Genomic DNA, 27,769 nt, shown 5'->3' with positions numbered 1-27,769 from the left:
TTAGAAGCTATTTCTGGAGTTAGACCAGGATTCTGAAGGTGAAAGGACACTTCTCCAGCTCTCTCAACAAGTCCCTGGGAAAGTTAAAAATAAGTCTTGCTTAAAAAAAATTGGCACTCGTTATTTGAGAAAATTTCTTTATTCCAGGAACTGCCTCATGTAGCAGAAATTTATTTACCATCTGTGTAGACTTGAAAAATTTTCCATCTTACCAGATACACAACTGAAATAGCAACAGATTTTCCGTCCCTATGGTTTCCACCGACCTCTGTTTTAAGGAAGCGTTGTTGTAAAAACTTAAGAAACTTTTGTGTTCTCTGAAGAGGGGTAGCTAAATTAATAGCCCATCTGTCAAACTCTGAGTTCTGGCTGTGACCTCTAATGATGTCACCTTACTGTTGCTAAAGCACATCACAGGAGGAATTCATAGACCTAATAGCTGAAAATATATGGTTTTTTTAATTATAGGTACACTTTTAATTAATGTTACAGTGCCAACAAATAAAAGTGTAGTCACTTGAGAAATTTATTTACTTTGTGTACAGATGTACTTCTTAATGTCACACCTCTGCAATTCCAGGAGGAAAACAAAATTTAAAACAAAAAACCATCCCACAAGCAATTAAACCTCACTGAATCTAGTAACTAGTCTGTTAAAATACGAAGCAACCTTTTTGTACTTCTGAATATCACTTCTGAATATCACAGAAACCAACACAAGGAATTCCTGGGAGACAGAAAAAGAGAAAGGAGTTCAAGAACAGATGTCAGGGTACAGGAGCTTAACTTTTGTTTTCTTTTCCTTCATCCTTTTTTTTCTTTAATATATTCCAGAGATACATTCTACTTTTGGTTTTATGCACATCAGGATCCTCAAGAACTATAGAGGCTGATTCTTATTTGATGCTTAGGTGTTTTTTTGATTCCATCTACCAAAATAGTATTTGTGTGATTAACAAGCTTGGTGTAAAAGGCAGGTGCCTAAAGTTTCCCCCTAATTCAGCAGTCTGATTTGCTGAAAAAAATTTAAAAACTTATCTGCCATTCTTATTATAATTGTGAGGTTTTTCTGCCTTGTCTATTTTTACCTACCACAGTATTCATGATGTTTGGCTGAAGGGGCTTATCCTAAATAGGCCTAGCACTAATGCTTATGCTTTCATAATTATGAGTCTTTGAACTAGCAAAATTTTATGGGATGAGACTTTTTTTTAAACAAAAAGTATTACTGAATCCTTTGATGTGACAATTTTGATCTGTATTTTAAACTTATTCTGTCTATTTTTGAATATCTGTATAACTTTTCTATTTGACTATACAGTAAGGTAAGCTATTTTTGTTTCAGCAAAATTGTGTAATTGTGAAAATGGAAGAGTATAAATTTTAAGCTTTCTTGTTGGTGCTAAATCACTTTAAATTTCAACATGAGGAAATTAGAATTTATTTTTGCAGTGTGCAACTGAATGTTATTCAACAACCAGAATTTTAAAATGGGAGTTGCAGTTCCCAGAGAGACAGAAAGTTTTAGTTAAGTTTGTGCTAGTGAGTTAAGGTACCTATGCCCTGTTGTGTTTTAGTTTGGGCCAGGAGCATTCTTTTGGAGGGAATTTACTGATTGATTGTGATCTAAAGCATGATAAGTGACATCGTGAATGATAAGAGATAGTGGGATTTAGGTGCACTCTCTGATTTGACAGCTGTAGAGCAAATTTGACAGATCTAATGCATTGCTTCACAAAGAAAAGCTGTATTTTGGAATAGTCAGTGGGTAAAATTTTTAAGACATTAGTAGGGTAGCAGATTCATATCTGCGCAATGCAAGAGGTATGAACTGGAAGACTAGTTATCAGACATAGTCGCAGGATTTTACACTCCCATCACTTGCAGTGTGAAGACATCCAAATCTGTCCTCTACTCCAAACAAACTGGTTGCAAGATACATAACCGTTATGACTGGAGAACACCTAGTACCAAAAAAAGTCTTCCGAATACAGATTTTTAAAAGAGAACAGAACATCACAGTTTCCTTTTATGTGAATTTGATAAATATTCCCTGGTGTAATAATATAGATTTCTGACTTGAGGTTAAAATTTAGCCTTTAAACAAACTAGGCAGTCTCTTGAGATTTTTTTATAGGTTTTATTTCATCTGTCTGAAATATATCAGATCCAATACAAAACTAGTTTTTCCCCTGTTCTGGTGCTTTCTAGTTCTCTCACTAATTCCCAGTAGTCTTGTGGTAATGTGTTCATTCTACTGACCAGTTGCTCAGCTGTCCACAAATGCATCCTCCTGATGTGCATTTCCCAGCATTTTACAAGTCAGTGTCCTATTCCACTTCAACATAAAACTTTTTTGAAAGCAAAACTATGTGGCACTGGGGATCTAGACGGGGAATGTAATGCAAGCATAATTAAACTTAGTCTGAATAAGTGAGAAGTGAAGAAATAGATACTACACAGTATAAGCACTAGATTGCTTTTAATGTGTGTTTGAAATAGAAACAGAGAGATAGCATCTTTTATAATAATGTTGGGTTTGGTTTTTGGGGAGTTTTTTTGCCTCTGACGTATTTAACTTTCTTTTTGTTCTTCTTACTACCTGTAGTAGAAGGGAACTCTTTGGTTCCCTTCTCTAGGCCCTTGGTACTAGGACCCTATAGTATAGCAAATAATATCCCCCAACATTGCCAGTGATATTAATTTCAGTCTTTGGTAAGGACAGAATTGTAAGCATCCAAAGTAAAGTTTTTCTGTGCAGGAGGATTAGAAAGTGTATGAGCAGACCAAACCAGAAAGAGCTGATTTGTTCCCTCTTGGAACACATTTTTCACCAAAAATGGTTTGTGAGCTTATTGAACACCAAGTGTTAAGGGAGCTGAAAATAGAGATGGCTTCATCCCTGCTACTATCCCAGACTCCTCAAAACAAAAGAGAAACTCAGCAGCTAGAAATCATTGAACTTCCCTGGTCATCCCAAGGCAGTTGGGGGTGGTGGTGAGTGGAGGTCTGTTAATCAAAATCTCAAAGGAAATACAATTGATTTTAAGAATCTTTATTTGTTTGTTAGAAAACCTAACATTTCATTCGTTGCTATATATACAGTGCTTGGATTCAATTTGACGTGCAATTCTGTACACACAGCTTAAAAAAGTGTTGTACATAGGACTCTGTAATAGTAAGTATGGTTTATAGTGGGTATTTTGAATTTGAGCCATCTGTTTAATTTGGATTGCTCTCTCTTATTTAACATCAACTGCAATTTACACCCAGCCCACAGTTTTAGCAGGCACAGCAAATGTGGACTGTGACTTAACCCAGTAATATATGAGGAGGCTCTCTGTCAAGAGGAATTTATGGCATCTACTTGATTACGTTGTTGTTCATTCTCTGCCTGAGTGGTTCCCATTATTCCATGACAAATAGTGAGATTTGTCTTCTCTACCATGACCAAAGCATAAAATTCTACCTTTCTGTGTGTCTCCACGTTGTGTGCACATGTATTATGTGGCAGTTGTTTTGATTATTTTTGGCAGTATGTGGAACAGTTGCTTTATGATTATATCACTTCACATATTCTGTAGGGAAAATAAGACAAGTAATCATTTGTTGTAGTTCAATCTGTCCAGTATAAATGATCTCTATGTGTGTATTATTTGTGTTTTAAAAGGTAGTATAAGAATTGCAAAAAATAATCTTCATAGAAGGTTTTTGTAGAAAGCAGTATATAATATTTATGACATAATCTCCAGTAAACACCCTCACCTTTTTTGAGTTGTTGTTTAGGGAATCTAATCACAACTTAGGAGTCTGGGAGAAGAGTTACTAATAACAACGTCAGTGCAAGCATGAATAAATCAAAATAGGGAAGTTACAGTCCAAGAGAGACCAGGTGTTAGGATTTGGGGGTTCCTTGAATTCCGTTACATCATTAAACATTGAAGATATCGCATGCAGGCAAAATGTTCACTTTATTATTATTTATATTTTCAATAGTTAATAGAATAATTTTAAATATGTAATTTATAGAAGGAATATCCTAGTTGAAATAATATAGTGTACAGAAATTAACAGAAAGAGAGTAAGAAAAGAGTTTGGATGTATTCTGGGGGTTTTTGCAAGCTTAAGGTCATTGCCTGGCCTTGGTAGCCAGAAACTCAGGTCCTGAACTTGAGTCAGGGCAATCACAAGCACAAATCCAGGCTGGTCAGAGTCCAGCTGCAAAAGCAGCCTTGAGGAGTAGTACTTGGGGGTGTTGGTGGATAAGAAGCATGGCATGAGTTGGCAACGTGGGCTTGCAGCCCACAAAGCCAAGACAGGCTAAGAGAGCTGGGGTTGTTCGGCCTGGAGAAGCAAAGGCTCTGGAGAGACCTTGTAGAATCCTTCCAGCACCTGAAGGTTGGATGGAGCTTTTAGCAGTCTGGTCTAGTGGAAGCTGTCCCTGCCCGCAGCAGGAGCTTTGGAACGACATGGTCTGTAAGGTCCCTTCCAGCACGAACCATTCTATGATATGGTCTTTTAGGTGTTCTCTGATTACTTCTGCTTTTGACAGATGTTTAAAGGGAGTTCTCTTGGCAATCACTGGAGCCTTCCATATTACCTTGCTTTCACAGAGCATCAGAAAGCACGTGTTCCAACTAATGATGGAGATGTATCTGCTGGTTTGTATCTAATGTTAAATGAATCACCTCACCTGGGATAGAATATGGCTACTAGCATGGGGAGGCAATAGCAGCACAAAAGCTGGGTGTGTGGGCAAGGAGGATACAGGCAGAAAAATTACAAATCTGGATCCATTTATCACATACTACTGTACCTTGATTATCCACATCAACAAAAGTCATACAGAAGAATCTTATTCTTTGTCAGTTGGTGGATTCATTGGGCATGGCAATTGCTCCAAAATCTTTTTATAAAGAGAAACAGATTTCATAACTATGACAATATATACTGATAAAAGACAGAGAAAAAAATTATTGAGAAGGAACCGGTCTCCAGAGTTAACATTTTATTTAAATGAACTGCTTCATGTGAGCCAGAACTCTTGCCATTAGATAGTCTTTGTTAAAGTATACTGAAATGGAATTTACTAAAAGGAAAGATAATGTGTGTTCCTCGATAGAAAAACTCAAAAGATTTGATAATTAACTCTCAAAGGAGTCCATTGATTATTTTACAGCTGTGGAAAAAACAGTAAAGACCTATTTATTGACCTAGCTGTCTGATAAATCACAAAGAGATCAGTGTCATGGAATCTTTTTGAACAGACCACCTCCAAACACTGGGAAAGATCCAGATGAGGTCAAAACCCTCAGCTTCCTGTCTCAGAGAGGAAAAGGAAAAAAACCCTGATAAACATTAAGTGACACAGACTTGCTTTGGAAATCTCTAGAGACAAACTGAACAGGAGAAAAACATTTAAAAAAATAGCAACCTTCTCTTGTTAAATGTAGCAAGATAATACATGCATTCAATAAATAGAAAGGAAACCCCTATGATTTACTTTTTTTCCAGTTTGATTACTCTGTCAGAACGGAGCCTGAAACATGAGAATCAATAATGAAGCATCCTCAACAGACATTATCAGAATGGTTGCCTTGGATGACACACATAGCAGAAGGATGTAAATCAGATTGGTGAAATCCCAATTTTGTTGTTAGCAAACTCTGGGTTGTTTCAAAGGGCCTCAGATTTCACCTACAACCATCAAGTTACTTAAGCCTGATAATAAACTCTATTATCTAAATTTTTAAATTAAGAAGAGCCAAAAGGTATTTTGCTCATGTTAAAAAACACATTGACATAGTGGAACAGCCATACTGCCATTTATGTGTCACATTGTTGAGTCAGCAGAAACAGGGTTTAACGCAAATAACAATGGAACCATCCTTTTTATTTTATTGGAAATTCTAGGAGAGTTATGCATCTTTCTACCAGAAAGGACAGTAAGGACATTTTTGATTATAGTAATATTTGTTTTAATATTAAATTTCTATACAGGATGAAATACTTTTAGATTACAAATGTCTTATTTTTCAAACTGAACAATCACCAGTCCAGCACCACTAGCTATAGGGTGCCTTGAATGCACTGGAAGTCTGCCATGTTCTCAGTGCTGTTCTTTCTTGGGGAGGTTAGCTGGTGGTGACTAGAAATTCACTACAGCTTGCCTTAGTGCTGGCTGTGGACCGAGTCAGGTCCTTCCTCCAGATGTGTATTTATGTGTATTTCTGCTATGTGTTTCTCAGACTGTAGTTTCATGCTTTTGGCCTCACTTGTGAATCAGTAGCCAGAGTTTTCATGCAACGTTTCTTTTTCCCCTGAGCTGATTTTGTCATGGTGTGCCTTGTGTTAAGTCAATAAAAGTTGGCATACACCACAGATAAAAATCAAGCCCAGTACCTGATAGTACATACATATATATAATAGTGTAGGGTTGGTAATTCTTCAGTTCTGCTGGGATAATGCAGTCATAGCTCATGCTTGATTAAACTGGGGAAACAAAATACTGGAGTATTCTTAGATGCTCTCAAGCTGGTTATCTCAAGTTCTCTAATAGAAACATTTTGATTGTATGAGGACATAGGCTAATCTGTGCCAGCTGTTCTGTACTTAACTATTCCAAAAGTCTCATTTTCCCTTCTCAAGCAATTTTTTTTTTCTCTGCAGACATATTTCATGCAAAAGCTATGCTGACCTTTAAAGATGTTTTACGTTTTTGTCACAAAATATGGTGGCAGTGCTTTTTCCTTTAATATAAGGAAACCCTCCATCTAAAAAAGTTTTTTAAAAGTGTAGCAAAACATCTAGTTTTTTCTAGCTTTATGAAAAGTAAATAGCCATACAGTTCTATGGCTTTTATATATATAGGGGAATCTAAGGGAAGGTTTAAGGCAGTAATGTTGGTGTTTCATCAGACAGAAAATGAATTATTATTTTTAAAGAAGTCAGTAGGGTATCGATCAAGAATGTCTCAATTTCTTTAATTCCTCACCATATTTACTCATTGGCTGGAGATGATGGTTATTGTTTAGCTTATGGATGCACCTAGAAATAATAGGTATAGAACTGTATTACCCTATTGACTTAAGCAATTTTCATGGATCCAACCAAAAGATACTCTTTTCCCAAAAATATATAGTGCTATCTGGGTTTAGTGTATATACTTAACATGCATTTCTAAGGGTAAATAAGTGAGGCTTTAGCAAATTTGTACTTACATGTCCACCTAACAGGTCATACTGCTCACACTTTATTTACATGAAAGTAGGGCAACACTTTTAAATATGGAATATGGGAGATACCTACATACATTTGTTTGAAAAAAAAAATCTAGTCAAGGAAAATCCCTTTACCAAAATGAACAGCATTGCACTGGGAGTCTTCTAATATTGATATTTCTGAAGTGTGAACTACAGTAAACTCAGTCAGATTTTAATCCAGAAAAGCAAGGGATTGAGTCTAAAATGAAGAGTGGCATTTCTATTTGTTATCAACAAATCATTATCTTATGACAAAGGAAAATAAGATTAAAAAATATATAAATGCTTCCATTTAGGGCAGATTTTTTTTAAAAGTGTGTCTAGTCCATTCTAAGGTGGTTTTATACCTTTTGTCAAAGGCATGCTATTGTTACCATATCATGGCTTCTTCTTTGTGTATGTGAGCAGACACTTACTGACGTACTGTAGACTGCCTATTGCATAGTTGCAAAAGGAAATGAGTCACCTGGAAAAGCCCAGCTGAAATGCAAACTTCATTTTTCTTTTGCTTTCAAAAAGAGCTTAATAACTGAAATGGCATGTGTTTGTGCATGTTAAGACACTGAAAAACTTCAAACAATCAGGTGTGTCCATGCAAAATATTATCCAAGATCTGATACTTATGGACTTATAAGCATAAAATTTTGCTTAAAAGATCTAATTCTTAAAGTGTACTTTACTGCAATCCAGCTAAGCTGTGATATGCAGATATGCAGATTGGAAACACTAATGCATGCAGGCTGCTTCCTGCCCCATGATAATTCTTCTTTGGTAATTACTAACACTCACTATATCAATTCTACAAGTAGCTGTTGTATGTATCTGATTGTGATAGTGTCTCCATTGTTAATAGCCAGATTCCACCAACCTGAATTTAATTCACTAGGTCATATTCAGAGACTTATCTTATTGATTTCAGTAAAACTAATTGTGAAGAAATGGCAAGCAAATTTTATTCTGTTAACTTGAAGGGTTGAACTACTGAAAACGCAGTTCAGACAGAAGCTGAGGATCAGGTCAGGTCAGGTTAACTGCTGGGCCTTTAAATCTTACTTCACACTTACATTAAAAAATTGATCCTTCTTATTTTCTGCAGTTTGATCTTGTAATATCAATTAGGGTATCATACTCTTGACTTAAATAATTAAGGGTCCAGGAAGCATAGTCCTTAATATTATTGGTAAACCCAAGAATTACAATAGTTTTGTCTTTTACACTCAGCACCAGTTTATAAACGCATTGAATTTCTATAGCACAATCATTGTTATTTAATAGTAACACCACATAGACCCACTAAAGTGCTTCAACTGTTCCAAAACTATAACATTATGAATTCTTAGAATCTATACATTTGGATTTCAAAGACCTGCTAGGTGTTTTCCCATGATGCTCATGAACAGTACAGAAAATATTTCTACATCCCTTAATTGTATCAGTTCTAGCATCTACTATAATCTGTCCCATCTTTCTGTAGTTACAGATTACAGTATCTTTTACATTGTTTGAAATTTAAGTAATATTGCAGCAGTCTAAGTTTCTCACTAAATATCCCAGTCACTGATTTCACCAATCATAAGCCCTTCTGCTGCTTTATTAATTGATTTTTCCACTCAGTTTTTACTCAGCTGGGGTTTCGATCAGACACCAACTTTCAGAACATAAGATCTATGACTCACTCAGTAGGTCTATCTTGCACATTGGACCTGACAAGACTGTTTTCCTCCAGTGCCCACAGTGCCCATGTTTACATCGAATCCAGATGACTCATCTATGGACAGTGCTGACCAACCTGTCCTTCTTGTAGACTCCATGTTTCCCCGAGCTCTTCTCAGAACATTCCAATATTTGTGCTCCAATCTTGAGGCTGCAAGACAGTTAAATCATTAACAAACCACAAATGCTAGAGTCATATTCTCAGTGACACAATACAGACTGTTACAACAGCATATAACTCAATGAGTCAGGGAGACAAGGTCAGAAAAGGCTTAGAAACAAGATTTTCCTGCAGCACTCTGAAAAACCAAATTTTGAGTGATAGTAACATGCTTCATGAGACACCTTTATTTTGCAGAAACTCACTTTAATATTTCAAGCTGAGGAACTAAAAGGAAACTTCATTGTGCATGTCTCAGTCCTTACATCTGGGATCTCTTCCTTAAAGAGGAGAACACTGTTGTGGAATTCACTTGAGGGTGGGAAGGTTGAATTAGAAAGCTACAATTTGTGATCATTGTCTATTAACCCTAGAGCTCCTTGAAATCTATGTTACTCTTAGGCCAACTGGCTCTTCAGCAAGATCTTGTGTATCATTAAGGATTCATTTAATGATCCAAGGCACACAAAAGTAACAAAAGTGACTTATGTCAGGTAGACTCGTTTCAGTGGAGGTTGGTTAAGATTTTTTTTCCACTGGCCTGAAGCAGGACAAATTCGGTAACGGACAAGCTAGCATTTCTGAAAATGCTTGAATAAATTATGTACTTTTATTTATTTATTTATGCATTTATTTATTTATTTATCTTTAGCTGAACTGTTGATGCAGCTTTCATGACATTAAGAAATGACAATCACACCATATTGAGTTTCCCAAACAGATACAATTCAATCCAGATAAATAAATTTTCCCTGCAACATAGCTGAGTCATACTGGATACCTACTCAATGAATCGTAATGTATTTTTAAAATATCCCTCACTATTTGCTGTTCATTTCTGAATTTTTTAACACTTCATTGATCGCAGAACACTTCGGGCAATTTGGAGGAATAACAGAAAACTCAAAATTATGAATTTCTTTTTTTTTTTTCTGTCCTGAATGCTACTTTCTCTAAGGCCCATTGCATCCTATCTTTTTGGCGTGCGTGAGATTCACTCCATCTGTTGTTTTTTTTTTTAATGTGGCTTGTTCCTTGTTAGAAACATTCTACTTGAGTGTTTCTAGTTGCCTATTTGTTTGTCTAGTTAAAATCCACCAGAAGTGAAGAGCTCTTTTCTTATTCATAATGAGTTTTCTTTTCCTGGTTTGATTTTTCTTGGTTTGGGTTTTTATTTTTTTTAACTCTCATTCTATTGCCAGAGTTTATTTTTACATTTTCATTCAAAATTAGTCTTTCCAATATAAAATCCTACTACAAATTTAATATATTTCCAAATGTTATATTTCTTTTCAAATTTTTTTAACATGTTCTAGATTTTGTAATATTTTTTAGCCATTATTGTTGGGATTCTCTATCTATTGAAATCTTGATTTTCAGCAAGAAATATAGATTTAGGTGCAGAAAAAATGAAAACATTTAAAGCCATGTTATAATTAAATCATTAAAATATTTTCAAATTGTTTTGTAAGAATGAAATCATGTTCACCCCAATAACTGTTTTGGAGAAGAGTTTGGAATGGAATACAAGCTTGTTGAACATTAGTTAAAATATGTGATTTAATCCTGGCCCAGATAAGTTTGTCTTTTTATTCTATATCCTCTTTGAGATAACTCTTGAACTCAAACCTACTGTTTAGTAAAGCCCCATTTGGAAATAACACTGGCTTCTGAATCCACTTTCCCCCTTTAACACATCTATATAAGTAACATATTTACAACGTAAATATTTTGGGTGTTAGTCAAAACTAGAACTAGTAACCAACCTCACCTCCCATTCAGATTGCCCAGGTCCTAATTGTAGGCTACGGGGCCCTTGTGGATGGACGCATTGACGCAGACTGACCAACTGAATCCAATTTGATCTACATGTCCTTTCTGAGAGGCAATCACTTCCCCACTTCTGTTCTGGAAGGCAGCAGCTGTGAAAGGAAGCTGTCAGTCATCAGCTCCCCAAAACAGAGGAGAGGTGTGCAGGCACATAGAACTGCTGCAGGCTGAGCTGGGAGCAGGAGCTCAGCTGGGACCAGAGCAGGGCTCACTGCTTTTCCTTCTCCCAATCCAGGCTGTCAGAGCTGAGTGCCAATGCCATTATTTGCTGCAGTCTGGCTGAAACTCTGAGAAACAAAAAGGAAAAGGAAAATGCTATGGCCACAGCCAAGTCTCATCTGGACTTAAGTCCAGCTAGGGTATCTCTAGTGAGCTTCTCCCTGGGGATAGGGGCTCAGGGTTCAGCTCAGGCTGTCATTTACTGCTTAGGTACTCGTTATTGTTGTCTTGATTGACAGTGTAAACACAGCCTGTGTTTTTCAGATAAATGTGTTAAGAACTCAGGTGTGATACACAATAGTCTGTTACATCAATATTTCTTACGTGGATTGTTTCCTTTAATATTTTTTCCTCACTTTGGTACATCCATGAGATATATTTTCAGATTTTATAGTAAGAAAATATGAGTTTTCCATCTAATACCTGTACATACAATTTGGAGTAACATATTTTTGCTATTGCTGATAGAGAAAGTGAAAATGCTCAGACAGTCCTTGTATGGATCACACAATACTGGTGAGTTATGGCTGAGTTATGATGTGAAAGAAAATTGGAAGGTGATATCTACGTGGAATATTATTTATTGGTGCTGAATTTTCACTTTACTTGCAATAAATTGTGGGTATTTTTAAAAAGAATATGCTGTTCCTTTTTGAAGGTGTTTGTCTTACCTTCCAAAGAAGATAAGTTATCGTACAATATAGTGGTAATTCACTGGGGACATGGCTCCAGGGTATGACTGGCAAATATACCCTGTGTGTGGAAGGCTCTGTACAAAAGCGGCAATACCTATCCAGCAGCAGTACAAACTCTAAGTGCAGTACTTAGCAATAGTAGCAGTACTTTCTACCCAGTCTGGTTTTACCAGTGACTTTTGTAGATAATAGTTAGTTTCCATCCAGCAATGGAAAATTTAAGGACAACCTTAGCAACTGGTTGGAAGGGACCTCAGGAGGACTCTACTAAAGCAGAGCCAGATCTGAAGTCAGACCAGGGCTTTATGCAGTTCAGTCTTGAAAACCATCAGGAGTGGAATCTGTACAAGTTCTCTGCAAGAAAAATTTGACTGTATCTGAACTGTTCCTGACAATCATTCATCTCAACTGCTTGTTGCTACCTTGCTACCTGACAGCTTCTTATTACCTGCAGGTCCCAGTCAACTGCCAGTGGTTTTGGCCTCACAAATGCTGGGAGGTGAAATGGCTTCAACTGATATTTATTTGCTGTCACAAAAGGAAAATTTCCTGACAATACTGTGCTTTTCCATTCCTAGGCATGCACCTTTTACATTAACTTCACCTGTAATGAAAGCAGAGGGTTTTGCAAGTTGCTCCTCAGGAGGAGAGTTGAGGAGAGACTCAAGAATTGATGTGAGAATGGCCAGAGATGGAAGAAACCAGTCCCTACCATTGAATTGTGGAGAGGAAGGAATGAACATGAATACAGGGATGGGAGGAACATCATACCATTTTCAAGGATAAGAAAAGTCTCTAATGCAGACAAAAATTATTAAAAATAAGACTTATTGAGTTTAGGCTAGAAAAAGACTTTGAATAGGTTTTTAGTACTAAGAAAAGTAATACTGGAATAAGACCTTTTTGCTTGGGGAAGTTTTAGACATTTGTAAAAGGAGATGGAGAATCATCCATCAAATATGACAGACTTGTCATTGAGAGAGAGAGATGGCATTTTAAGATCACTTCTAGTTGTATTCTTTATGATTCTATGACTTTCTATTGTTAGCTCCTTAATAGTGTATCTAAATGTATAATATTTAATATTGTGTAATATTTAAAGCAATTAGTTTGGTTTCAGATTAAAATAGTCTGTAGACTTGACAAGCTGAACTTACTGTTGAAGAAGCAGTGAATGTTAAAAACAAGCATACAAAATGTATTAATTTATATGTCAGCGGAAAATTGTTTCAGTAACAATTGTGTGGTGCAACTTAGGGCCTGTTTCTAAAGATTTAGGATAGAAATGCTAAAATAAAACAAGTATTTGTGAAAGAGAGAAAAAAATCTAAGCAGCATACTTTAAGGGGAGAATGAATTCAAGGATTCAAAAAGGTAGTCTCAAAATAATGAAGCTTTCAGACTAACTTTATCTTCTGGCTGTATGTTAAATGGGTTCTGTCTTTTGATGTGAATGGAGAGAAAACCTTAAAGGCTAGTTTACAGGACAGTATGTGTGTCTGAGCAAGCCCTCAATGCTGTGCACTGTGCACATATCAATCCCATTAAGTAACATTTAAGAGTTAGAATAATTCCAATATGCATAAATATGTTTCAAAGGCATACATGAAATAGCTGAATATATTATAAAGAAAAGCTGAATTCCTTGTCTGAACCACAGTCTTCTACAAAATTCCAGTCAACCACTTACCACATGGTCAGACACTTAGTTTTTATGAATTTCAGACAACAATATACAGAAGACAGATGCTGTTAAGGGGTGTCAGAGGTAAACAAGGTGGGGTTGGTAGTTTTTACCAAATTTGGGCCATTATCAGCTCTTCAGAAGTCATCCCTGCAGAAATGGTGCAGTAATTGGTGCAGAATTTCGGAGAAGCTTCCATGACTGCAGAATCTTGTTATTTATTTTGGGAAATATCTTAGTAGTAAAATATGGTGTGAACCATATAAAGGGTGATCAGCCTCCTTTGATTCTATAATTTTTCAAAACCTCTAATTGCCATTTATTAATACTTTCTAAGAATTCAAAATTAAAGAGAGAGCATACTTTATGAAAATTTTTTTGAGCTATCTAGACTCCTTCTTAATGTGGCTGAAAAGGAATAATAATAATGTCCTTTATCAACATTTCCACTCCAAATGTGTTTGATCCCATCCTAGTTTGGGGGGTTTATTTTGCTCATGACTAAACTTACATGGAGTTAAAGTAAGAAGTGTAATATGAACATTTAATTTTGTAACCCTTTTGTTGAAACACTTTTACTGAGATAAGTTCTGAAAATTCAAGCTTATTGGGTATTAACCCAAACCTGAACTTTAACTTTGGTCTTATTCACAAGATACAAATGTTATCCCCATTCAATAGCAAGAGTTTTACCACCACTTCGTCAGTCACCAACAGTTCTCATAAATATCAGTGTACTGTGAATGGCGATAGCAAAGTAACCTTAGTTTATATCTTGCTGTGCAGAAGTAATTTAATAAGCAAGTAATTGTCACTGAGACAATCCAATTTTCACGTGGGAAAGAATGTGCTCTTTTCCAAGAAAACAAGGCACTTAAAATCCTTTCACTGATTATAAAAAAGTAGCAATGGGTTTTCTCATGCTATCATGTTTGCTTACAAACTTGTGACATAAAAAATATCTCTGGCATTTCATCAGCTGCACAGATTGGCAAACCTATAGAAGGATACATGGGTGAAATGAGGAGCAGGGGACAGCAATTGGCTTTTCTTTCTTGACAATATGCCTCTCAAGTCACAAATGTGCACACTCCATATGTTCTTTGGTGTCCTGAAGAAAACTATTTGAGAAGCCCCCAGACCCTACAACGCCTGTAAAATCAGCGTAACCTCGCCTGCAAAAAAAAACAAAGTTCAGTTAAGTGATCACTTTGCATGAAGAAAAATCTAAGTTTTTGCAAGAAAAAAGAAAAATCAGTACAGCTGTTTGTCCTGCCTTTGTTTAGTCTTCCTTGGCCAGCACTGACATTTGTATGGCTGCATGGAGAACCTCTGCTAAACACTACACCTTTCTCAGGGACTGTGTTCAGATGGACCCACAGTGGTCTTCTACTAGAAACCAATGCTGACTCAAGGAGAGCTGAGGGGCAGCCTGGGCAAGTAGATGAGAGAACAGTAACTTTTTAGAACCATTAATTTTGGGAAAATTAAAGTGACCATGAAAGCATGACCTGTATCAGATTATGATTTAGGTATATACTTTTTAAAACTAAGTTTGGAGTACAACTATGAACAGAACAAATTACAGAGTTGCTAAACAATTGTTTTCTGATCACCCTTGAATCTTGAAATACTAAACTGTTATTAATATCATCTAAGATGAAAGTATATTTTTAGTCATTGTCTACTGTAAGGTTTAGTAGTGGATTTATTACGCAGTAACAAACATCCACTAAAGTTTGTCTTGGTATTGAATGGAATCTTTGCAAGAATTAAATGAACAGTCTACACAAATAAAGAGGTATAGCCAACAAAAGCTTGGCTCATTGCTAGAAGGAAAACTAAGTGCACATATATATAGCTAAAGATCAGTCTTCAGATAATGAATATAGAGAAGTTCTGCAGAATACTTGGTTTAACAGCCAAGTACCAGTCTTGCAGCAGTGTCGTGGGCAAAACTGGGTGGCAAGCAGTAGATCTTTGAGGTTTGGGGCTTTCAAATAGTTTGACCACAACTTTTCCTGAATGTTGTCCCTAATCGTAGGAAGAGACATTAGTCTCCTTATACAAGGTCTTATTCTTGGAGATACGTATGATTAATGTTGTAATGATTGGGGGATGAAGAGGGGGGAAGGTTGCACTGATTAAACCCTGCATTTAAAAGTTTTTCATTCAGTATTACAAATATTTTTTCTTTATATACTGAGAGCTGACAACTAGAGAGGTTTCTAGGGGCTCCATGGTAATAATTTATAACTCTGTAATCTTGTATACCCAGGATGCTTATAGCCTCAGAATATAAAACTCTATATTCTGATAAGAATGCAGAATAATTCTTACCTGAATGTTGTCTTTGCCTAATACTTGGCATCTCAGAGAATCAGGCCCGAAGTAGCTGTAGGACTAAAGAGATCTCACTTGTACATGTTTGGTTGGGGGTTTTTTAACTTTTCTGGTCCTTCTTGGTTCTAGTGCCACATTCATTTTATGAAGAAAGGAGGTATTTTTGTCAGATCCTTGTCTTTTCCCTCAATATGCTCAATTTTCACCCTCCTGGTACTCGTTTGTTCCTTTGTTTCTCTTACAAGCCTTGTTATCTGTTCTACAGTGCTGGTGCATAGCACAACAAAGGAAAACTGAAAACAACCACCCCAAATTATGTCTTATATTTTGCCTATCTTGACAACAGGATCATAATTGCATCTTGTCATGTCACAAATAGAGCACGCCATATGACATCATATCGCCTCACCTCTTATAACATCCATTTTTAATTTAACTATAAATTTAATGTGTTTAGGCATTTTAACCATCTAAGATAATCCTTTCTATTTCTTACCTGGAAGTTAGAGAGTACTTTATGAGTTTTGATTCTCATGTGATGCTGTGGTACTTTCCTCACTGCACAAACAGAGTAGGTCCCTTCTGCAGTAGAGCAGATTAACTGGTGACTCATTTGAAGTAGGTCTTATGCGCCTGGTTTCACACTTTCTGTGCCTTGATACTGCATGTCCTTTCAGACATGGGATTGCTTGGGGTCCATGAAATTCAATATGATTCGTATATACTTTTCTATATCCTATAGCTTTCCAAGAACTTAAGCTCTTCTCTCCTAATTGAATCCCCCACCTCATTCTTGCCACTGTCAACACTGAAGATGGCACAAATCAGAGTGCATGCATGCCTCTCTGAGTGTTTCTGTTACTTGTAAATACACAGAAATAGAAATAGGCCCACAGAACTCAAAAGATTAATATAAAACTACAGTAAAAGGCAGAAGCAGCTAAATATTTATATTTTTACCAAAAAAACCCACAGATAAACAATAACGTGAAAGTCTTCAAGCTAAATCTGAGGTCAAGAATTATAATGTTAAGTAACTGGACTTGAAACACTCAGTGAAGAATCTCCACCACCATCACGCCCCCACACACTCCTACATGTGAATAATTTGCAAACTGATTAAGATATGATTAACAAGGGCATTGCATTGTATTTTTTTAATAGGCTGTTTTTTCATTTGTTGGAGTCATGACCATATTAATAAACAGATATCTTCTATAGAAAGACTGAGTTGACAGTGCAACCTGTATTCTTAAAACTCTTCATTTACTAGGGTAGCATAACATCATTTAGGACAAGCGTTTCTATTTCTCATCTAGAATTTGAGTGTGCAGTGGTTTTAATTCTCATGTCTGTCTTAGACCTGATTCAAAGTTCATTGCAATCTTGGAGAGAGTTCCATTCATTTCAGGAGGCTGCTCAGTACTACTATTACACTATCTTCAGGTATTGTGGGGCAGAGTGTCAGTAATAGACTTCATATAGATTCTAGGCATTTCCTGGATTCTCTATTTTCATTGATAAATTGGAGGACAAACTAGGTTTTACATTTATTCATCTTCCCCCATTCCCTTTGCACCATCTTCAGTGCAGTGTAAAACACAGAGTTTGCTTTCCATTTGGAAACAATTCCTTGCTTCCAGGTTTGAAATGCACTAAATGATCTTTTCAGAGAAAAGTTCTTTTCTCATAAGGACAGTCAAGGATGTGAGCAGGTTGCCCACAGATTTGCATTCTCTGTCCTTCGGTGTTTCTATAACATGACAGAATCAAGCCCCAAAGAGCTTAATCTGATCTCACAGCTGCCTCTCCTTCAACAGAAGGTTGGTTTAGAGACCTCCAGAGTTCTATCCAAGCAATTAATCTATGATAATCATTATCTAGTTCTGTCCATTTACTTACTCTTTGTCTCTTTCAAACCTTAAGACTGGCAAATTGTGTAAAAATTGAGGCAAGGGCATCACAGGTGGAGAGAATGGTTTAAGCAAAGTGTCCTAGATGCCACTGTGGTTCTCACTATAATGTCATTTGTGTCCTCTAAAAATCGTGCTACAGGAATTGTTAAAAACTGACACAGAATAACAGAATGGCTGAGGCTGCAAGATATCTCTTGAAATTGTCTAGTCCAAGCAGAGTTAGAGCACTGCTCAGGACTGTGTCCCATCAGACTCTTAACAATTCTGCATGATGGAGACTCCATAACCTCTATGGGCAAGCTATTCTATTGCTCAGTCACCCTCACATTAAGAACTGTCTGGGTCTATCTTCTGATTCACTCATCACACGGATCCCTTCCCAGTCTTCTCTTCAGCAGGCTAAACAGTTTCACCTTTCTCAGCCAGTCCTCATATGAAGGATGCTCCAGACCCTTAATCGTCCTCACTGGACTTGCATCAGTATGTCAACATCAGTATGTCCAAGTCTCTTGGACTACTGGGGAGTCCAAGATTGGACCCAGCACTGAACCCAGATGTGTCTCACCAGGACTAAAGAGAGGTGAAGGATCCCCCTTGTCCTGTTGACAATGTTCTTCCGAGTGTAGCCGAGATACTCTTGAACTTTTTTTACCATGAGGTTACTCTTAATTCGTTTGATTTCAATAGATATTGAGGATACTGTAAGTGACCACTGGCATCAATTCTTCTCTCTTGATTTACTCTGAATAAATAAAAAAGGTTGAAAGTTGCTTAAACAAAATCACAAAGACCGTAATGTATCTGCTGAAGAGCAAATCCTTCCTTCTAATTTAGCTGCAAAGCTAAACCAAAACAAGACATCTTCCTTTCCAGCAATCTATAAAGTAGACATGTAAGTACACAAACAGATTCCCCTCTGGGGTATCTGTAAAACACATGCCAACAGGCAAATCAAAGCTAAATTTCACAATGTCACTAATGATGATTTAATTTCTGATTATTAAAATAGTATTTTTGATTTATGTATAATAGAAAAGTAACAAGAACTTCGCTGAAGTATTTTCTTATTTTCCACAAAATAATTAGATTTGAGGTAGTTTTGCAATAATATTAAAATGCCTCATCAGTCATCTGTCATTGACATTCTTTTTAATCATAGTTCTATTTAATTATAGCACTTTTCCAGTCTGATAACTAGTGCTCAGATTACTGTCATAATATTTTCAACAAAGCAGAAGTCCTTCCCCTCATATCAAACAGAAATGGGGTCCAATAAGGGTAAAAAGATGCTTTTTTGCTTACTTCGTAAGCCATAATCATGAAAGTGTAGTCATAAAAGCTGAATTTTAGAGTAATTACAATGCTACTTTACAAAATATAAAGAACAAAGCTGGAAAGTAACTGAATATTGTTTATGCTGGGAATAGTGTGATTAATTATGTTTAACTATACTTTTTTCCACCCAGTGAACAGAGATTACATTTATATTGAGCTCTGTGTTTTTATGGAATTTGATTGTGGCAAATTTTCATAGTCATAATCCTGACATGATGTTAAGTCAGGAATGATTACTGTGAGCTGAGTGTTAGACTGGCTATGGTAATCAAGTGTAACACCAAACAGAGAGCTGGATTTTGTACATCATCCTATACCTTATGAAATTGTAAGTATAATTATCTTCTGTATTGGACAAGGTGTAACATTTTGGGTTGTTTAATCATACATTTGGGTTTGCTTCTGTTTGCTTTTGAACTAATGCCACCAATTATTTACATTAATATTGCAGAAGAATTGGTATAATGTTGATGCAATAATGGCAATATGAGAAGTTTATATTTTCTATTAATAACTACCGATCCTAAACCTAACCTTGACCCTAACAGATGACCCCCTTCCTCTTCCTCCCACCTCTAGCTAATATGACATTAGCTAGAAAGTTCCTGAATGACTCTGTTTAATATAGAGCTGTTCTGTTTCAAGAGCAACCACTTCAGAAACTAGCTGCCATCCCTGCTGAGTTAGCACAGCCATATAACAACGATTCCTTGAATTGTTTTGTCCCAATGTTTTTGAGTGATTTTCCATTTCATCAATAGTGAATTCCTAAATTTCATGAAAACAATATCTCTACTGCACAGTTTACTCGGCTGACATGAAACATGGAAAACTAGAATCAAAACAGCATGAACTAAAATACTGAATAGTCTAGGGGTTGAGTATGTGTTTAGGCAAAAAACAGCTGTAGAAAGGAAGTTACTACAAAAGAATGCTTTTGTTTGGATTAAATTAGCTTTGAACATGAAAGATGGCAAGTTTCTATGGTAGAAACTGGGTTTAAGTTCAGGAGACCATATCTGTGAACAGCACGTGTTTGAAAGATCTTGAGTAAAGTTAGGGAAATGGGGAAGCTGCACCTGACTTCTAGCTGTGAAATTTTCCCATGCCTATAACTTTGCCTCTGAAGACTTCACTTTTACAAACATAACTTACTTGTATGTTTAACAGGAGTTAAAAAACACATGTAAACTAGTGCTACTGAATACTTTATATCTGGAATAACTGAGTAGGTGATCTAAAGTTCTTATCAGGAAAATGAGAAGAAAAGCTTCTTTCTCAAAAGCATGTATGAATGTATAGGGTGAATAGCTGCATGTATATGAGCATGTCATCTCACCTGTGATATGTACACCAGTGTATGCTTACATTATTTATTCCATTTTCAGTCTGTTCTAAACATTAGTTCAAAATATGATTTATAATAGTAATCTTACTGTGATTTTTTCCTGGTATCTAGGCCTTGTGTCTTATGTCAAAAAAGAATGGAGTGCTTTAGCTTTGTCATTTTGTTTTAATGTTCTCTGCTTGCAATCCCTCCAGTAGACTGCCTTGGATTAGAAGGGACCTTAAAGATCCTCTAGTTCCAAACTCCCTGCTATGGGCAGGGATACGGTATATGGCAATGTAGTGCTGTAGAGTGTAAAATTTAGAGAAAGATAAAATTCTTAGGTATTTTTCAAAGCTTTTGATCTGTACAGTGCAATGTGGAAGGATGAAAACTACACTTGATTTGCACATCTGCTAATATGAATCATCAGACTCATTCCAAAACAGTGTATTTTTCATTATTCTTTGTTTCTCCTGGTGAAAACCTTCACAGCATAAAATCAGTGATATATAATACCTCTCTATTTTTCAAAAAAGATATTCTTTAGCGAGGAATGACAAGAATGATTAATTTAGTGTCGTATGAAATATATAGCATTTAATATAAGATTTTAAGTCAGTCCAGCTGGCTGAAGATCAAGAATACCAAGTGAAGCTCAGCCAGCTCTTTCCATAATGATCCCTTTCTTTTGTCAGTACTCCAGCTCACCTTGTCAACTGTGTTAATGCCTTGACTCTAAAAACCAAGCTTTCCTTTTCAAAAAAATTATGACCATCTTGACACAAAAGTGTCAGGGAGGAGCAAGGCTGGTTGGTGCCCTGATGGCCCTAGCAGGAGGATGCTTGGAGTGGGACATTCTCTCCCCTCCTTAACTACAGGGCATTGGCACTGATTGGGTCTGCTCGGTCTAGAAATCAGTAGATGCTGTGAAAGGGAGCACTTATAGGGAAGGTGGGAGTGACTCAGTCACCCTGAGGGTGTTAAGAGAGAGCACAGTTATTTTTGTGTACTAACTGCCTCTGTACAAGATTTTAGCTGTGAAAATTCAAATAGGTTTTACACTTAACAGTCTTTACACCTTTTCATAAAGTACCCTTTGCTTCATCTCTACTCAGCTGAAAGAGGTATATGGGAAAAGGGGCTGCAGTAGGAAGTGTGTGTGATATAAAACTGTGGCTACAAGTGAAAGGAAAAAACACACTTAGAGAAATAGAGGGTTTAAGAGAGCAAGGAATTGAAATACATCTACTTCAATTATTTTCCCATGACCTGATAAGACAGGTGTGTTAAATCCAAACTTAAGTAGTTTTTTAACTTGTTTCTTCAGTTTGTGTTGGCTAGTCATTGTGATGTACTGATAGTATGGTATAAAACTCTAGTGACCTTAAATAAAAAAAAGGGGTTAATTACTTTCTAGAAATAGTCTGATTAATGCTGCCTTTGTACAGCATTGTTTATCCATCAAATTTTCAAAATAAAAATTATAACATTATGTACACTAGACATTATATTCAGAAATTGCGAGGTGTTCTCATACATATTGCACAAGGCAAGTTGGTAGCAAAAAGACACAAAAGCACTTGAAGATATGGGAGTAACTAGGGCAAAAACGTTGTGTTTTTCTTGTCGATAATGATATAAGCTCCAAAATTACAAAAGGACCTAAAAAACATAGCAGGCATGTTCTCAAAAATGCTTTCATTCTATTAGCATTGTTTTCTGATGATAGCAACAGGACTTGTAGACTGTTTTCCTTGTAAAAAAATTTGGGGTTTTAATACTTAATTTAGGAGTAATTCAAGCATCATTCATTCTAGGAACTGTTATAGTGCTTTCTGTTCTAAACATATGAATATATTCAAATTTAACCAGCTTTTTTATCACACCAGTGAGGATACAAATTAAAAGAAATATTGTTTTTTCCAGTTCATGACCTAAAGTATTTCCTCTTTGTGTGGAGACATGTTAAAAATAAAATCTCCAGACAAATAACGTCTCCAGTTTGACCTACTTGTTTATGTTTGTGACGCATTCCTGAATTGTCCAATGCCTTAAGGCAGAAATTATGGCTGTAAGGGCAGTCTTTGACCAGGCATCTTCTAATGCCCAAGTTTTGACTTCAAAAGGGTAAAGGTAGGATTTCTGTATAATCCTATAAATATAATTTATATTTTGGGGTCCTAATTTGGAAGGTGAGAAGCCATCAGTGGGGAATAATGCAAAAGAATGCAAGCAAAGAAAATACTGTGTTTTCAAGAAAACCCAAATGAATTGCTACTACCTTGCTGACTTTAGATCATATCACACTTCAGTAATAAAATCTCAGAGTACACACAAAAGGGAGATACAAAAAAGATAACTAGGTTATAAAGCTCTCAGAAATTTATTAGATAATATCAAGGCTAAAACTGTATAAACATAAATTAATCTTATAAAAATATTGGTTCTGTGTGTTGTGATGAATTTCCAACTAAAGATTAACCTTTTTTTATTTGTATGTGTTACATTTTTTATATATTGCTTAGGTTTTCATGTATACACACTGATAGTGCCCTGGCAAAACAGAAGGTGATTATTGTCTTGTTAAGTACATTTTAAAAATAGAAACCATACTTAAAATGTTAAATTTTTCATATTGATGTGAACAGCAATTAGAACCACAAAGTTAAGACTTCTAAACAGAACAGCTAAATTCCATACTGATAATATTATTGTTTTATGGAAAACAGTGTTTACCTACAAAGCCAGCACATTGTGTCAAGCCTGAGTATCACTTTGAACAATATTTTGCCATGTCTTCATTTCAGCAGATTCTTTTCCAACATTTTCAATCTGCTACGTGCGGAGCAAGTTTATTCTATATTGGCAGGATGAATCAAACAATTTACTTGGGGAAAATTCCTGATTTATTTTTTTTCTTCAGTAAAATGTCTCTTATCTTTCTAGTCTGATAAGAAGAAAAACAAAAACCAACCACAAAATAAGGAAACTAAAAAAACACCACCCAGACACCACCTCTTCCTTTGTTGTGGTATGGCAGTGGTTTTTAAGTTAAGTGTAAATTTTAGTTTGCTTAGCCTTTACAGTGCTGTATTTACAAGCAAAACCAACAGAAATAAAAACAGAGATAGGGGATGAGGAGTCTAGTTTTGGTAGTAGCACTGGCACACTCTGGATGTGTAAACCCACTGAGGTCTTGCTCACCATGGTAACATGGCCCCATGCCTCAGAGGAGGTCATATCTACTTTGTTAGCAGACACTTAGTTACTTCACTGGGCTTTCTGTACCCATAGAAATTAGATTAAATAAATGTTTGGACATTTGCAAACTTCAGATATCAATTTAACATCAATTAAAATGAAGATCCGTGGAGTTGCAATGAATCATTTGGGACACTGTGTTTTCAGTTTGAAAGAAAGTGAAACTTAATACATTTCATTGATTTCCAAGTTATTTTGAGGTAATATTCTTTCAGGATCATTCTAAACTAAGTTCAGATTCATCAGGAGGTCTTGAAAATTCATCAGCTTTTTCAGCAACCCAATGCAAAATATCAAGTTGTAATAAAAAATTAAATACACAGTTTTCCTGGGTTTGAGCTTTGTGTTGTAAGTTGTTCATTATTCTGCTATGGACTGACAGATTTGTATTTCTGCTTTTCTAAGATTTATTTAGCTAACTTTTCACCTATGCCTTCACATAAATACCATGTATGCCATGGTTTCTATGACTATCTTATCTTTAAATAAGCTTTAATTCTAGCAGGAATCATATGATTCATGTTTTGCAATGTCTTTGAAGCAGTCTATAATAACCCTGCTAATAGAATCCTAACTAGAGAAGTCTCTGCACAACCTGAAAAACAATTTAGAGACTATCAAAAAAAGGCTGATTTGGACAATTATATTGCCTACTTCTTGGGCACTATGATGTAATTATAATGTATTTGCTTCCATTTCTTGAGAAGGATTTATAAAAAGAATTATTTCAAGTGAGTTAATGGAACTTCCTATTTTCTAACTTACTATTGTGAAAATCTGTACAGGAACCAGTAGGGCTTTGAGGCAGGCTAGTTGGCTAACTTTTGTGTTAACTCTCTATAAGAGGGAAATAGAGAGAGGATCTCCTTAAGAGCATTATTTAGTCTATCTAACTTAAAATCTTGCTTTGAGTTGTTCTTTTGAAGATCTTTGTCTCCATTTTCTACAGAGGAAATCAGGAAATCAGCTGCAATAAGCTAGGTGTTTGAGGCTGTGATGTGAATACCCCTCATCCTTCTCTCTTTCCATTCAGAGGATCTAAGATGCTGTTCATGTTTTTTACACATGCATTCGCATATGTGTATCAAGAGATGGTAATGTGTTTGTGCTAAAAAAGTGTGCTTTTTTTAAAATTTACTTACCATAATGGATGAATATGAAACATTAATATAAAATGTTTTCCTAGCTGTAAGTCAATAATCAGTAAACTGATTACATAAAGCAGTATTTTGAAAAACAAACCAAAACAAAACAACAACAAACAAACAAAACCCAAAACCTGCTTATTATTCAATGAACTTTCATGCCAAGTTAAGAAATACAGCTTTTATAATTTAAGCTTATTCCTTTCAATTATCGCCATTTGAGATTTATTAATAGTATGTTCCATAGGAAACAGATTTACTAATTGTATGTTTCTATTCCGTTCCATAGGAAATAGCAGAAGATCGAGATCGTTCACGACTGGATTCAATGGTGCTGTTAATTATGAAACTGGACCAGCTTGACCAGGATATTGAAAATGCTCTCAGTGCAGGCTCTTCCCCATCCAGCACCCCAACATACAAACGAAGGCATATACCTGTAAGCCAGTTTGCTCAATTTTCCATATTATTCTGAGTAGAATCCTTTCTTGCTTCACTTTTCTTTCAGTCCTCACATTTATCAACTCCTTGGTTTCAGAACCCAAGCTCCTTTTGTAAAAAATTTTACTTGTATTTTTGTTTGCATGTATATATATTTTGAAGGCAGTAATATTGTCATCCATGCTTTTCTTTTGGCATCATTTCATAAATGAGAGCTTCAGAAGTCCCAGATGAAACAAAGGGAGATAAACAAGGTTCAGAAAATGTCTGGCTCTTTCATTATCACTTACTGCAAGTGCAGAGTCAGCACAGAGTCAGGATCACACCAGTCTCGGAACATATGAGTGTGTGTCATTTGACATTAAATAGAACTGAAAGTAAGTCTGAGCTCCAGGTCCTCCTTTTGTGCTAGTGGGAGACACGCTTAGAAAATGCTCTGTCACTCAAAGTGAGATTCTAGGCAGAAACGTGCACTTTAATTATTTTAATGTCTTTTTTTAAATTTACTTAAATGGACAATTCTTTGCTGAGAATAGTCTGAAAGGAGACGGGACAGCTCACAAGCATGACTGATGCATTCTCTTTTTTTCTGTAAAATGTTTACACATGTAACTATGAAGAACATGAAATGGCTGACCCAAGGTGTTCTCCTGCAGGCTTCCTGTTAATTTCACCCACATGTGCTGCAGCTGCTTTTCAGTTCAAGAAACCTGAGAAATACTGCCCCAAGATCTCTAACGTTCAGGTCATTTGCTTTTGTTAGTGATATTTTCTTTAAAATAATGAGGAGTTTTTCCTATTAAAGACAGACTTTGTTATTTCTAAGTGAGTGGTCTATAGGTGGAAAAGCTGGTTTTATTTTTCAGTGGGTTTGATCAGGTAAAGATTTTGTAATATAGCATTTTTAAAGGACATCACATAATTTCTCTTTTAATGGTTACACATGTTCCTTATGGATATCAATGTTCTCACAGTATCTCCTTGAGCACTGATGACACAGGAAAGCTGAAATACTCTTTTAACATCTGTTCTCTATATCTCACCAATCTGTGCCAGCATTTTGGCTAATTTCTTATAGCAATAAAGTGAGTTGAGGCAATCTGTATAAATAAGCCTGCATGATAATCAGAGCAAAGCAGACATGCAGAAAGACAGCTTGCATCAAACATGGTATATATGCTATCTATAAACACTAATTTTCTAGGGGGTTGTTGAGCTTTTCATTATTATATATCAGAGGATCAAAAGATCTGGTTTTCAGGGCATTTATGTATTGAGTTCAGGCTCGTATTGATTTTACCATAACAAAGCATTTGAATGTGATGTAAAAACATAGGTGACAGGGCAGGGAGCATGATTCTGTACTGTGGCAGCATAGTTCTGCTAAGCAGAAAATTCTAATAGCAGCTGTAGCCAAACTGACTGCTACAGAGGCCTTTCCATGATGCTTCTGCATTTCCCAACGCTTCCCATAGCAGAGGACTAACTGGCAGGAAATACCTGACTCAAATACATGTTCCTACCTAGAATGCAGCATTGTTTCTAATTTCTAACCCTTTTCAGAAAACCACATACCCATGTACACGGTGTAGAGACACCTGTCTAATTGGCTTTAGTTTGGCAGACTACAGACTTAACTGGAATTAATGAACCAAAGTGTGCTGTATCTTTTCAGTTCAGGAGCAGAACTCCTGAGATGTCTCTGCCTCATATTTCACCTGTTCTAGGAAACTGGCATTAGGAAACTGGGCCTTTGTCTGCACAGAGTCGTCTGAAGATAATAGTTCAGGGGTTTTTTGTGTACTCTGTAGTTGTATTCCAGCAGGCTGCACCTCAGCTAACAATCCTGACAGTATATGGCTGGTTCTACACACAGCCAGGTCTTTGCCAGACATGTATTGCAATTTATCTGCAAGCAGTATAATCCCTCGCCCTCACTCTATGCAGTAAATCAAGCATGTGCTATATTTTTACTTCCTCAACAATAAAACATACCATATATCTTCTTTTTATTCCCAAAGAGAGGAATGCAATCAGTGTCATTAAAAGTAAGGGCATTTTGAACCAAAAATAGCATTTGGCTAATAAGTGTGTGCTGATTCAAAAAAACTAGGGAGCTGTACCTCTGAATTGTATAAACTGCTGCATGGTGATGTCATTTCAGCTGTGTAATGGCTCACAGATGTTCACTAGCTTGCAGTGCTGCGGAGACAGAAGGTGGGAGAACACAGGAAATACTGAATATCAGAGGAAAATGTCAAACTTCTGCAGCCCCAAACTGATTTTTCTTACCTTGAGTTCTAACATTTATGGGAATTATAGCTTTGATGTTAGTGGTGATTTATAATTTCAGAATAGCAGCTAATGCAAATCACCACATTGAAAAGGACGGCAAATGAATGTGTAGCTAATGGAAATGAGTAAGGGGAATTACT

At 36.1% G+C, this 27,769-nt stretch overlaps 1 protein-coding gene and 1 long non-coding RNA gene across 3 annotated transcripts in view; one reads left to right on the top strand and one right to left on the bottom strand.

Moving 5' to 3' along the window:
- Positions 1-27,769, top strand: part of DLC1 (DLC1 Rho GTPase activating protein) — a 223,423-nt gene that overhangs the window by 26,989 nt on the left and 168,665 nt on the right. Inside the window, 1 exon segment of the mRNA XM_050338816.1 lies at positions 25,183-25,332. Within this exon segment, the coding sequence (XP_050194773.1) occupies positions 25,183-25,332 (150 nt within the window).
- On the bottom strand, positions 264-27,537 carry LOC126652202 (uncharacterized). Of its 2 annotated transcripts, XR_007631900.1 has the most exons (4): positions 27,458-27,537; positions 9,052-9,126; positions 6,995-7,047; positions 264-5,319 (listed from the first exon to the last, which is right to left on the bottom strand). It is a non-coding gene; the product is annotated as an uncharacterized LOC126652202 (long non-coding RNA). The 2 variants fall into 2 exon arrangements; XR_007631899.1 differs by having other exon boundaries at positions 6,995-9,126.

This window comes from Myiozetetes cayanensis, unplaced genomic scaffold (genome assembly GCF_022539395.1).
Source record: "Myiozetetes cayanensis isolate MyiCay16 unplaced genomic scaffold, myiCay2020 scf7, whole genome shotgun sequence".
In the NCBI taxonomy this organism is placed as follows: Eukaryota; Metazoa; Chordata; class Aves; order Passeriformes; family Tyrannidae; genus Myiozetetes; species Myiozetetes cayanensis.
Note: the sequence above shows the minus strand (reverse complement) of the source record. Positions and strands in the feature narration are given on the sequence as shown.